The 14,451-nt window shown below is 32.9% G+C and overlaps 1 protein-coding gene across 1 annotated transcript; it reads right to left on the bottom strand.

The window, feature by feature from the left end:
• Positions 1-11,074: 11,074 nt before the first annotated feature.
• On the bottom strand, positions 11,075-13,915 carry LOC128558242 (uncharacterized). The gene has a single exon (XM_053547127.1). The coding sequence runs from the start codon at positions 13,913-13,915 to the stop codon at positions 11,075-11,077; it is 2,841 nt and encodes a 946-aa protein (XP_053403102.1).
• Positions 13,916-14,451: the final 536 nt, after the last annotated feature.

Here is a 14,451-nt window from a genome sequence, read left to right as displayed (position 1 = left end):
GTTGAATTTTGCATTCTTTCATTGTTTTAACAGTCATAATGAATTGGTGTTTGTCTGTTTATTTATCAACATTTGTTAGGCTTTACATTGGACCTTGATACCGAATCTTTGCATTGAAGTGCTATTTATGTTTTGGTGAGAAAAGTGAATGTGCGTTGCATGTCCAACATTGTGCTTGCCAAACAGTAAATTAAAAAGCGGGTCAGGATAATCCTGGATGGCTCACATGAGTGATTGGGCATTCAGCCTCTAGTGTTAACAAGATTTTCCTTTGATCTGACCTACAGACCTAGTTTTTGACCCCACATGACCCAGTTTCGAAGCTGACCTAGAGTTTATCAAGACAAACATTCTGATTAAGTTTATAGAAGATAGGATTATAAATGTGGCCTCTAGAGTGTTAACAAGATTTTCCTTTGATTTGACTGGGTGACCTAGTTTTTGAACCCAGATGACCCAGATTCAAACTGGAACTAGAGATCATCAAGGCAAACATTCTGATCAATTCTCATGAGTTTCAAATTTAAACTGTAGACTCTAGAGGGTTAACAAGATTTCCTTTTGATCTGGCCTACTGACCTAGTTTTTGACCCCATATGACCCAGTTTCAAAGTTGACCTAGAGATCATCAAGACAAACATTCTGATTAAGTTTCACACAGATTGACTGGGTCACAACTGTGGTCTTTAGAGTGTTAACAAGGCAAACATTGACGGACGCCGGATGACACACACCATATGACGCGGGACAATGACAGTCACAGTGGCTCACCTTGAGCACTTTGTGCTCAGGTGAGTTAAACACTCCAAATACATTTCATTAACAGATGTCCCCATATAAATGCTCCCCTTTCCTCCAAATAAATGCAAGGCCCTCTTAATTCTAATTTATTTTTTTGTAAAATACAAATAAAAATCAGTATTTCTTCCATATTGCTTATATATCTCACTACAATTACCGGATTACATGCTCAGCCTCTACAGTAGGATCCTCCCCCTAATAATTACATCTCAGGTTCTTTTTTTTTCTTTTTGCAAAAAGCACATCATTTTTTATACCGTCAATGCAATACATGAATATATACTCTCAGACTATAGTATTAATGATCCCCCATCCCCTAATCAAGGCACATGTCCCCTTGCCAAAAGAAAAGAACTTTGTTTTCGTATTGTCAGTACATGTATAAATATCTATTCCTAGGATATATATTATCAGGATATATATTTACCGAAGCCATGACTCCAAGTTTTGATTTGGTTAGTACTGAGCTATCAACCTGAAAAGCGCACAAACGCAGGTTGGTTACCAAGTACTAACCTGACTAGCAGGTTAAATTCAAACCAGCTCTCGTGCTTTGCAAGCGACGTAGACATAACATGTGTATACAAATTCAAAATTAGTTGTTCCAAACAATTATGTAGAAAAGTACACAGAAACACCCCTGTGAAATGTCATTAATTTACTCACAAACCATTCACGAATGTACTTCATGAATATCTCAAGAGAAAAACGTCAACAGGAAATGAGACTTATTCATAAAAAGCTCATGAAACACAGTTCATGAAGTATTCATGAAGTGGTATATGCATGAATTATTCATTATATCATGCACAGTTCATATTCATGAAGAGTTTAATATGAAATCTGAAACAGGCAACTTCATAAAGTATTCAGTAAGTGGTAATATCCAGGATTTATTCAAGAAATTGTTCACTGCACTGTTCATGAAGAGCAGAGTGTTTATGAACATTTTATAAACAAAATTCTTGCAAATGTACTTCATGAAGAGTTCATTATTTGTTTTGTTCATTATCTTAATGTCCCATTTTCTGTTTCATGAATATTTTATTCATAAATAATGCATAAAGATAAATTGAAACTTCATGAATAAAATTATGATCAGCCTGAGTCATCTTTAACTAGAAATGACAATGTGTAGTAAAACCTTTCCTAATTTCAGGAATGTCACACAATTCTAAAGACGCCTTTTAAATGTGGTTGTTAATACCAATTCTTGATACCACAAGAGGTCAAGGAAGTAAAAGCACTTCAGTTCTTCAACTCTTGTTCTGTTGCATTTTCTTTTGTATATATTCAACTCTAATTAGTTAGTCAATATTTCAAGAAACAGTTAAACCAAACTGGTAAATACAATATAAGAAGGAAGTAGGTTTGACGATTAATTCCCTACAAGCTTACTAAGGTCTAACAATGTTATTGCAGTATCTACCATTGCCATATCTACCATTGGCAAGGTGGCTGTGTTGAAAAAATGTTTGCATGTATTTAATCAAGTGGTCATAGCTCATGCATTTTTTCTTCAAGAAAATGTAATAATAAGGCCTTGTTCAGGACTCATTCATTGGGTAATTGTGATACCTAAGTTTCCTTTTAGCAACTGTCTGAAGATATTGGATAAAATGTGACTGAAATCATCAAATCACAAAAGAACACATATCAAATGTTTCTGTGTGTGAAAAATATAACATTTTGTAGTCATACTGCAAGTATTTATTCAGTTAAAAAAATTGACTGATACCTTCCCTCATGGAAAAAAACCCTGAATATTTGGGAACTGTAATCTGAATAATTGCTGAACATTTCTGAATTTGTTTGAAAATCTCTCCTTTGCTAATTTCTGAATACTTGCTTCAATTGGCAAAATTCAGAAAAAAAAAAAATCAGAAATGTGCAGACATCAATTCAGAAATGTTCAGACATCAATTCAGAAATGTTCAGACATTAGTTCAGAAATATTCAGATCACTTCAGAAATGTTCAAACATAATTCAGAAATATTCAGACATGATTCAGACATTTTCATAAATCAGTTTAATCACATTTAGAAAATCTCAGGCATCAATACAGAAATATTCAGCCATATAGAAAATCTGAAAACTGTATTTGTGAAAACTTCTGAGTATTTCTGAAACTTTTCTTAACACATGCTTTTCATTAACACATTTTGCATTTGACTTTTATTTTAAAACCTTGATCTGTAAATAATCAATACACTTACATCGAGTTATTTTTTTACAGAATTGAATAAAAATGCACCAGAATAGAATAATTCAGGAGTAACTTTTAGAAGTATTCAAATGTAATAATAATACATACTTGTATGTTCAGTCAGTATTTAGGTAAGGCTAGGCCAATATGATTACGTTTATAGTACATTATTACTATATTATAGCGCCCTTTTCATGGTAAACATTTTACATAAAAGGGCAGTCACACAGGGTAAAATTTAACCAGTACTAACAAAGAATGATCTGAACAGGGGGACACAGATAGAAGGTCCATGAACAGAGAGAAATACATTTAATACAGGCCTGTCTGGCTAACAACCTAGCTTTTTGCAAATGGACTGTCTGGTTTTTTAACATGCCCGATAGATTTTTGTACTCGTATTTTGCAAATTTTCCCAATTAATTAAGACAATTTCCGAGAGCAGTTTCCCAATGCCTGGTTTATAATGTGGCAGCCACAGTTTTGCTACGAACACCAAGTGCATTAAGGAAAAATGAATATATATTATTTTGTTGATTAATTGTTGTACTGTTGAAGTCTATATACATGTGAGAAAAAGACAGTGAATGGTCTTAAAAAGATCTTGGTTTTGAAAGGCTGTACCAAATTTTTCTTTCTGAAAAATAAAAATAAAAATCTGTTTAATAGAATAGCAGTGATTGTTTAACATTTACTGAATACATAGATTATTGATGTGAATGTTAAAGGGAGAATACACACTTTATCCAAACATGCATTAATTACTCACCGCATGTCGTACTACTAGAATGTTTATGTATTGTGGGCCGGTGGCCTTAAATTACCAAATAAAATTGCCGTGTTGAGTTGAAATGATAATGATCATGGACATACTATTTTTCTCTCTCTTGTAAATGTAATGAATTAATGAAAAAAAATATGCATAGGTATCTTTTGTGTATAACTTTTTTTTTAAATTGTGAATTTAGAAATTGATAACAAGAAATATTTTTAACTCATTTCTGATATGTGCATTTCAGTAGTATTTTAGAAAAATTGGTCAAATGGAATATCCTTAATTTACTTTTAAATCTTTCAGGAATATTTCAGTAAAAGCTCAGAAAAATCATTTTCTGAAACTTTCCGAATGTGTCTCTAAATCTTTCAGATACAGTTCAGTACAAGTTCAGAAACACTCAGAAATGTCCACAACATAAACTCCTTTATCAGAAAGATTCAGACTGCTAAAATGGTTCAGACAGGGTTCAGTCTATGTTCAGACATGTTTCAGAAATATTCAGAAAAATAATTTCACCATCTGAGCCACAATAAGTATGTTCGGCCAGTAAAGCACAGCCGTATATAAGCAAGGGGTCACGGATTCAAGGGCAATGTTGCAGACTTCTACCTAATATTGCACTGGCTGACATCGTTTTTTCAATTAAGTGAATGAATGAATGAATGAATGAGTGAGTGAGTGAGTGAGTGAGTGAGTGAGTGAGTGAATGAATGAATGAATGAATGAATGTGCAGGCTGATCAAGATGTGCAGGCTGATCAAGATCTGTATTGTTCGCCTTTCAGTCAGTATCTTTTTTGGTAAGCACCTCTTCTAACAGTTAATGGTAGTCCAAATTGAAAGATGGACAAGTTCATTATAGAAATTTAGCACGGTAAGGGTTATTATGAATAAACCATTAACTCAACTGGAAATTATTAACATGTTATTAACTGTGTTCATTGGTATCAATTATAGATATTAAATGGGTTTGTATTTATTTGTTCAACAGCAATGTTTTCCTAAATGGTTTACAGTCTTGCATTGACAGCAAGTAAAATATGGTCAACCTTTCAATGATGGGAAGTTGGGGCTCCAGTGTCCTGTGATCAGCATCTTGTCTTTTCTTTGATTTGTTTGGGGGCATACTGATTTCTTTCACAGATAGCTATGAGGATAATATTGTAAACTTCCTGTGAAACTTGAGCATTTTTCTGAAAATATTTCAGCAAAACATAATATTTTATAGATATTTCATTTGTTTCATGAAAATATTAAGTAATTTTTAGCACAAAAATTCATGTTAGTACTTGAAACTGCCACAAGATGCTTGGTAACTATTATAACATTCTTAAATATATTCTAGAAAAACTGTGCATTTTTCTGAAAACATTATGCAATAAATTACTGTTTTCAAGATATGCTTTTTATTTCCAGGAAACTTCAGGCTATTGAGATAGTATTCAGGAAAGTTAGACAAATCAAGATAATTGCTCAAAGTGTTAAGATAACTGTCTTACTGATATTGAGATACTAATGTAAATTTTCCAACAATATTTCCAGGAAACGTTCAGCTATTGAGATAAATCATCTTTTCAGAAACCTTTATCAAGACAGCTTTTTTAAGAATCACAATAGCTACCTCGCTGGCAGAAATATGCCAACATAGATTTAAATGCCACTTTTTTTTTATTTTGAAATTCAATTATATAAAAGCAAGACTAACTTCAAGCAAATCAAACTGGACTTTTTTTCTATAAAAATCACTATTCCTATAGAACTCCCTCCAAATGGATGACCTCTTACTGGTAATTTGTGACATATTAATAGACAAACTATAAAGTGATTCCAATATACTCTCAAAACCTTGTTTTGTAGAGGTAGTTTATTTATTTATTTGGGTTTTACGGCGCACCAACACAGTATAGGTTGGTGCAAAACAAGACTACAAATTTTGGTTTCACATTTGTAGGGGTAGGGCTTTCATATTATATTTATAATAGTTATTATTCATTCAGTCTAGCTCCTATTATGTACCCTCTGGACATACTTTGTACCATTTGCATGAATGATCAATAAATGAACAGTTATGTGTTAAAATTTTCATGACTTACAGTGTACACAAACTTACAGTGTACACAAACGTTACTTCTCTACTTGCTGTGCATAGATATTTATTTTGGATTTAGTATGTTTTGGTAAATTAATTAAATTGACTTTATTACATTTGAGATTGTTGCATCAGTCTAATAGGAAAAAATAAAGGTATGTATTACAATTATATTTTACTTTTGCTTGATCCCAATGGCTTTACCAGATTTACTGGCTATAGAATTTAGGGGTGAAATATGATCAAAATCTAGGTATGAAAGAAACATGTTTTATGGGAAATTCAGGGTATTGTTTAACTTTATGAATTTAAGAATTAACAATAGGGACCACATAGGCCCACATTGTTCACCTAAGGATAATTTCACTGCAAAATACAGGCTGAATAGGGAATTACCAGTTTACATGATTTTCATCAAACAATTTAGAAGTGCAATTCTGAAAAAAATTCAAGGCCATTGTTAGATTTTTGCACCTTCTTTTTACCTTAACTGTCAGGAAGCACCTGACAGTCTTTTACTTTCTCTAACCCCCACAGTGGCCCCAACGCATGGCCATAATGTATCATATTGAGCGTTTGCGTTTACTATAAAAGAAGGACTTTGAAGAAGAAGAAAAACAAAATCTATTACATTGCATAGGCATAAGAGCAGGGTGGGGTATGAATGGGATTGCTAGGGCAAGTTAGAAACTGGGTCATACGGAGTCAAAAACTAGGTCACCCGTTCAAATCAAAGGAAAAAGTTTAACATTCTAGAGGCCTCATTTATGGCTCTTTCTTCAAAAAACCTGGTCAGAATGTTTTTGTTGATGATCTCTAGGTCAAGTTAGAAACTGAGTCATGTGGGATCAAAAATAGGTCATCCAGTCAAATCAAAGGAAAAGCTTTTTAACAATCTGGAGTCCACATTTATGACCCTATCTTCATGAAACTTGGTCAGAATGTTTATCTTAATGATTGCTAGGCCAAGTTTAAAACTGGGTCATGCGGGTGTCAAAAACTAGGTCACCCGTTTAAATAAAAGGAAAAGCTCGTTAACACTCTAGAGGCCTCATTTATGACTCTATTTTCATGAAACCTGGTCAGAATATTTGCCTTGATGATCTCTAGGTCATTTCAGAAACTGGGTCATGTGGGGCCAAAAATAGGTCACACAGTCAAATCAAAGGAAAAGCTTGTTAACACTGTAGAGACCACATTTATGACCCTATCTTCATGAAACTTAAATTGTTAAGAATGATCTTTAGGCCAAATTTGAATCTGGGGATTGTAGGGTATGTGTTTTTAAGAATACCAAATTCTGTTTTCAAACTAAAACTATGGGGTAATAACCAACTCACTCTGAAAACTTATCTGTTATTCTGCACAATATAATATTTAAATTTTGATTGTTTTCATGGCTGTAGATATTACAGAGTAACTATGGAAAAACTGCAGACAAATGCAAAACTTCAATGGAAAGTAGATATTTTCAATCAAAAGTTACCTGTTATATAACATGTCCAGAGTGTTTGCGAAGAATTTCCATGGACATCTCTGGAAATCACTATGGACATGTTTCAAAATGTTCATGGGATGTTCACAGACACTGTGAAAATGTAGCACTTGAAAAATTTCTGGTTGTTTAACTCTGCAAAATAACTCTGTCATTTCCTGAGGAAATTTAGAAAACAGTAAGCTTCAGACTGGGAATACTTTGTGATGAAGTTTAGCAAATAAGATCAATTGATCTTAAAATAGATTATAGGAATTTTCAAAATGTGTAACTTGAAGTCTGATGTTAACATGTTGCATAGAAATTAGTGACACTTTGCTATGAGAGGTAATTTAAGGCATAAAAAAATTGTTTCTGGTATCCGACCTACCCTATATGTTTGGCCGGGTGCAGGTCAAAACGTAAAAAAAAGTAAAAATGTACCCACATGAAGTCAAAATGTATACTACCCACTTATGAAAGTCAAAATGTACCCATTTTTTTTTGCTTGACCCAAAATGTGATTTTTAGCTCGACTTTTTAAAGAAAAAGTAGAGCTATTGCACTTGCCCCAGCGTCGGCTTCGGCAACGCAGTTGGTTAAAGTTTTTGATAAAGTCAAACATCTCTGTTACTATCAAGGCCATTGACTTGAAACTTAAAATAGTTATTTACTATCATAGTCTACACCAGGAGAAACAATTCTCATAACTTTGTTTGAATTTTGACAGAGGTATGCCCCTTTTTAACATAGAATTTTTGGTTAGAGTTTTTGATCAAGTCAAATATCTTTGTTATATTAAAGCTATTAACTTGAAACTTAAAGTAGTTATTTACTATCAAAGTCCACACCAAGAGAAACAATCCCCATAACTTTGATTTGAATTTTGACAGAGTTACGCCCTTTTTTAACTTAGATTTTTTGTTAAAGTTTTTGATTAAGTCAAATATCTCTGTTATTATCAAAGCTAATATGAAATAAAGCAATGTCTCAATCAGGAATCGTTACAGTCCATTAACTTGCCCAGAAAAGTTTTTGATTGAGTCAAATATCTCTGTTACTATCAAAGCTAATATGAAATAAAGCAATGTCTCAATCAGGAATCGTTACAGTCCATTAACTTGCCCAGAAAAGTCTACACCAGGAGAAACAATCCAATAACTCTGATTTGAATTATGACAGAGTTTTGCCCCTTTTTAACTTTGAATTTTTGATTAAAGTTTTTGATTAAGTCAAATATCTCTGTTACTATCAAAGCTATTAATATCAACTTGAAACCTAAAATAGTTATTTGCTATCAAATTATACACCAGGAGAAACAATCCCCATAACTCTGATTTGAATTTTGACAGAGTTATGCATCTTTTTATCTTAGAACTTTTTGGTTAAAGTTTTTTTTTTTTGATAAAGTTAAATATCTCTTTAACTATCAAAGCTTTTGACTTGAAACTTAAATAGTTATTTACTATAAAAGTCTATACTAGGAGAAACAATCCCCATAACTCTGATTTGAATTATGACAGAGTTATGCCCCTTTTTAACTTTGAATTTTTGGTTAAAGTTTTTGGTGAAGTCAAATATCTCTGTTACTATCAAAGCTATTAATATTAACTTGAAACCTAAAATAGTTATTTGCTATCAAATTATACACCAGGAGAAACAATCCCCATAACTCTGATTTGAATTTTGACAGAGTTATGCATCTTTTTAACTTAGAATTTTTTTATTAAATTTTTAAACAGTTTTTACTGGCAAGGCTTTAATTTAGAGTCAAGCACTGAGAAAAGTCGAGAGCGCTGTCTCACAGACAGCTCCTGTTTTTTAACTTTTTTAACAAAAAGTTGCAAAGCTGCACTTTTTTGCTTTAAACATGGTCAGTGATGTAAGAAATCAACTTACTGATGCTCTGCATAACCTCTTATTTGTATTCATATTTTGACACAAAAATAATTTCCGAAAAGTCCCACTTAATAAAAAAAATCAAAGCAACCTTAGTAACGTACCTTAATTTTTTTTCGGCGACGCCGTCTAAATTCGTTTTCGTTACCTATGCCATGTGACTTCAGTTTGCAAATCAAACTACTTGATAACGCATTATAGATAATTTATCAAAATGGAAGATTTATGCAACACTCTGCCTGATTGGACGAGAGTGTCAATTTCTTTCACTCTGTTGATTGTGCTACGCTGAGTGAACTGTAGATAAAGCGTTTATCCTAAACGACGCTGTTCACAGTTTTAAAGCTAACTTTGGCTCAGTATATTTAGCAAGAATATTGATATATCTCAAAATGATAAGTAAGTTTAATATATATGATAAAAACCTATTCAAATACCAACATATATCAAATTAAAGAAAGAGCTGAATACGGTCTGCGTGTCACATGAATAAGGGTGTGAGAAGAATCTTTTATGTAGAGAAGTGCTTTTTAAAAGATTTTCCTTGTTACAATTGTCGTCTGTATATAAAAAAGGTTTCTTGCTTTTGTGACTTATTCAGATTGCATATTAAAATGAGTACTTGTTTGCTTTGATATAATTGTTATGAATTATTTAACTGATTTATTATATATGAATATTTTTCTTTAGTATGGTATGCAAATATTGAACTCGGTTGAAATCTGTTTTATTATATATATGCTATATAATGACTGAATCTCATTACACGGAAATGAAGGTACTCTGCATACAGTTTATCTATGTGATATGATTACGGTCAAACTTTGCTTATGAAACAGAAATATTGAAATAATTACAATTGTATGTTTTGCTTGACCTTCACTTTTTTATAGGTGTGACGTCATTGTCCAAGGATTCATGAATAGCGAATATGCATTTGTTAAAGCGGGATCAGTTGGCCTATTTTAGAAATAAATAAAAATAATAAATAAATAAATCCTTTAATTGATTTTTTCTCATGTATTCTAATCAAACTTGATTTGTAGCATCTTTATTAGGCCCGCAGCCAACTTTGTTCAGCTGGGACATTTAACCCCTTTTAGGGGCTGCTAGAGCTAAAACTAGAAATGCCTTTATACAGCGTCTCATGAACAACTTGGTGGATCTTTGTCATACTTGGTCTGGAGCATCATTATAAGGTCCTCTTCCAAATTTATTTATATAGGAACTTGGGCCCTATTAGGGACCACTATAGCTAAAAGTAGATATGCCTTTCTTCGCATTAACCACTAAAATGTAATGGACTTTGTGTAACAATATCGTAAGGTCTCCAGCTATTTTGTTACAAATGAGGATAGGGACCAATTTAGCTAAATATATAAACACGTTTAATGACCTCTTCTCATGAACCGCTTCATGAATCTTCATCAAACTACTGCTGTAATTATTCGTCTAAGGATAAACGAAACAAAATTGCAACCCTACGATACCTTTGCGAAAAATTAAAAGAGAACCATTTGAATTGTTAAAGTGCGGTGTTTAGTTTTGCAATTTGATGAATGTTAGATGAAAAATTCATAAACTTCTTTCCTTATTACAATTCGCCGACCATCATTTTTAAAGAACAGAACAGAACAGAAATTTTATTAAGTCTTATGCATATACAGCACATCGACATAAACCAATATAAATATAAATAATAGCATGATCATGACAATAATGGCAACAATAGTAATATGACAGTCACAGAATGACAATCAAACTGATGAGAATGTTTAAAAAGTACAAATTTAAAAGGATCACTTGCATTAAAAACACTTTACACAATCATGTCGCATTCAATATATTTTGTCTTTGCTTGAAAGCTTTCATCAAATATACAGAAATTTTATGCAGCAATGGTTTACTATCAGTTTTCAGCATGTATACCAATTTAGCCATACTTGGTCGAACTCTATAATATCTTGGTATATGAATAATACGTAACTCTTTAAATGCTTCACATTCCAACACAAAGTGATACTCGTCTTCGACTACTCTTTTATTACAAAGTTCACATACTCTATTTTGTCTTTCTATGCCTCTATGACGACCATATTCGATATTAAGCCAATGAGATGACGTTCTCAGCTTTGTTAAAATGTGCCGATGTTTCTTATTTTCAATTGTTAACAAATATTGAGACATTCCATAGGTTTCTTTCAGCTCTTTAAATAACATTAAGCTAGGACTATTGTTAACACTAATCCGCCATTCAGAAATGTAAGTGTCTATCAGTCTACTTTTGAACACAGGTATGAATTGTTTAACATCTACCGAGGACGGAAATAACCATATTTCACCAAATCCTGAAAGGTTTAACATATTTTTGACTTTATAAAGCCAGTTATTATCCCCCTTCTCACAGCACTCAAGCATATTACTATATACATTTTGTAAAATACAATTGGTCTTATTATTAACAAGTTTAAACCAGTATTTTAATATTCTGATTTTCCAGTTTATATAAAGGGGTGTTCTACCTGTCTCACCATAGATCGCTAGATTACTGGTAGACATTTTCACATTTAATATCCGTTTTATAAATTTCCTATGGACTCTTTCAATCTTATCGGCAGTTGAAAAGCCCCATATTTCTGACGAATAACATAATATTGAAGAAACATATGAATCAAATAAATTTAAGTGAATATTAATTGGTATATCCATGTCTTTGGTCAATGTGTAGATAGAGTTCATGGCTTTCAAAGCTTTTCCCGTTAAAGTGTCAATGCCACGCCTGAAAGATCCGCCACTGCTAACAACAAATCCTAAGTAGTTGAACTGTTCAACCACATCAATTTCTATATCCGAGTACGTCCAATGTTCGTTTTGCGCTAATCTTCCACCTTTTCTAAATACAATAATTTTTGTCTTATCAATGTTTACAGTCAATTTCCATTTTATACAATATTCTGCCAATAAATCCAAATGGGACTGAAGACCCTCGGGCGTGTCACTTAATAAAATACAATCGTCAGCGAACAGTATGAGATATATGGATATCTGGTCTAGATTTATACCGGAAAATACATTAGCCTGTAACGCTATTTCAAGGTCGTTGATGAAAAGGGAAAATAATATGGGAGAAGTTATCTCTCCTTGAAATAGGCCCATTTCACAACTGAAAAAGTCTGACAACGTATTAAAATGCTTAATGCACGATTTTACTTCGGTATACATAGCTCTCATAACATTCAATATTTTCCCGTTAATTCCTTCTTTAATAAGCTTGTACCACAAACCATTCCTGTAGATTTTGTCGTAGGCCTTTTGGTAGTCTATAAAAGCTGCATACATCTTGTCTCTCTTGTTTATTTTCATATTTATCAGTGACTGAAGGACAAAAATAGCATCTGTCGTGCTATGATCTGCCCTAAACCCGAACTGTGCATCTGTGAGTCTATCACTTTCTACGCACCATTGTTGAATTCTTTCATTCAAAATTGAAGTAAATATTTTCCCAAAACAACTTGTAAGTGTAATACCGCGATAATTATTGGTATCATTACATGGCGGTTTCTTTAATATTGGCACTATTACCCCTTGTGTCCACTGTTTGGGAAATTCGCCTGCATCAAGAATGGAATTAAAAAGTTTTTCTAAAGAACTGACTAATATATCCGCTGTTTCGAGAAAGTATTCATTTATGCATGAATCTATGCCTGCACTTTTATTCCGTTTCAAGCCCGAGCAGGCTTTTCGGATTTCCTCTTGTGTAATAGGCCTGTCAATTTCGTGTAGAATATTTTCATTGTTTGGCCGATTTTCATCAAAATGTTTCAGAAATTCTTCCACATCGTCGTCAATGTCATTATTTTGCATGGCAAGATTCTTAAAATGCGTATAAAATTCTTCCGTACTAATCGCTTCACTCGGGTTCTGATTTTTCGATTTGAACATTTTCCAAAATTCACGTGGTTTTTTCCTGCGCATCTCATTCATTTCTTTTCCTCGTTTTAAGTTAAATTCCCATTTTGTTCTTCTAACGCAATATTTATAGTCCTTTTTTAAGCTTTTCATTAGTATGAAATTTTCATTGCTTCTTTCGCAGGTAAATTTTTCTAAAGCTTCTCTATATAGCTTCCTCTTTTCCTTACAATTATCATTAAACCACCTTTTCCTCTCTTTACTCTTATTATCGGTAAAAAAATAATTTTGACAGGTCAACTGTTTTTCGAAATACTTGTTTGCAGTGTTTGTTATGTATTCCGTGTACCGCTTAACTTTATCATCAATAGAATACTGTTCGTTACTTACGATACCTTCTAATGTATGTAATCCGCAAAATATATCACTTTTGAACTGGTCCCTGAGCCTTTCATCCCATTTATAAAATGTTTTAGTGTACTGTGTGTTATTTCTTTCACAGTGGCCGATCTTTATACCAAAAGATAATGGGGTGTGATTAGAGTATTCCGTATAGCCATGTACTTTAAAATCTACAATGTACTTGAAATTTGAATAGTTCGTTAACACTAGGTCAATCACGCTTTCTCCGTTATGGGTCATGCACGTGAAACTGCCATTGTCGTCTGACGAATTTGATCTACCGTTCACTATACAAATGTTTACCGCTTTACACATGTCTATCAATAAATCCCCAAATCTATTTGTACCAAAATCCATTGATCGCCTACGGGGAGGCACATCATTTAAAGACTGATTTAAATCTAATGTCGAAATGGATTCGTTTTCAATAAAATCGCACTTTTGGCCGGTCCTGCTATTTGTGTCGCCTAAGAGCAATATTCGCCCAAATTGCGAAAAATGCGTAATTTCCTGTTCAAGCTTACCAAATATGTCTATATTATATATATCATGTGTGGGGGAATTTTCCGGAGCGATGTATGTTACAGCAATATACCAGTCTTCATCCATTAAAAAAAAGGTCTTATCTAATTTAAGCCATATTAAGCAGTCTATATCATTTTTAACCAGGTTAATGCCTTTCCTTATAGAATCCCTGATGTATATTATTATTCCACCACTTGCGCGCCTTGCTCTTCTATTTTGGAATCTGCGAAATGAATGAAATGGGTTACTGTAACCTTTTAGCTCAATATTTGATTTTGCCGTTGTCCAAGATTCTGTTAAACATATAATGTCATATTTCGAGAGGAAATCTGGTAATTCATCACATGATCGCTTTTCTGGTGACAAAC

Source organism: Mercenaria mercenaria, chromosome 7, assembly GCF_021730395.1.
Source record: "Mercenaria mercenaria strain notata chromosome 7, MADL_Memer_1, whole genome shotgun sequence".
NCBI classification, from domain to species: Eukaryota; Metazoa; Mollusca; class Bivalvia; order Venerida; family Veneridae; genus Mercenaria; species Mercenaria mercenaria.
Note: the sequence above shows the minus strand (reverse complement) of the source record. Positions and strands in the feature narration are given on the sequence as shown.

What these genes read in the sequence shown, in the direction of transcription:
- LOC128558242 (XM_053547127.1), bottom strand. Translation starts at nt 13,915, where the DNA reads ATGGATTTTGGTACAAATAGATTTGGGGATTTATTGATAGACATGTGT.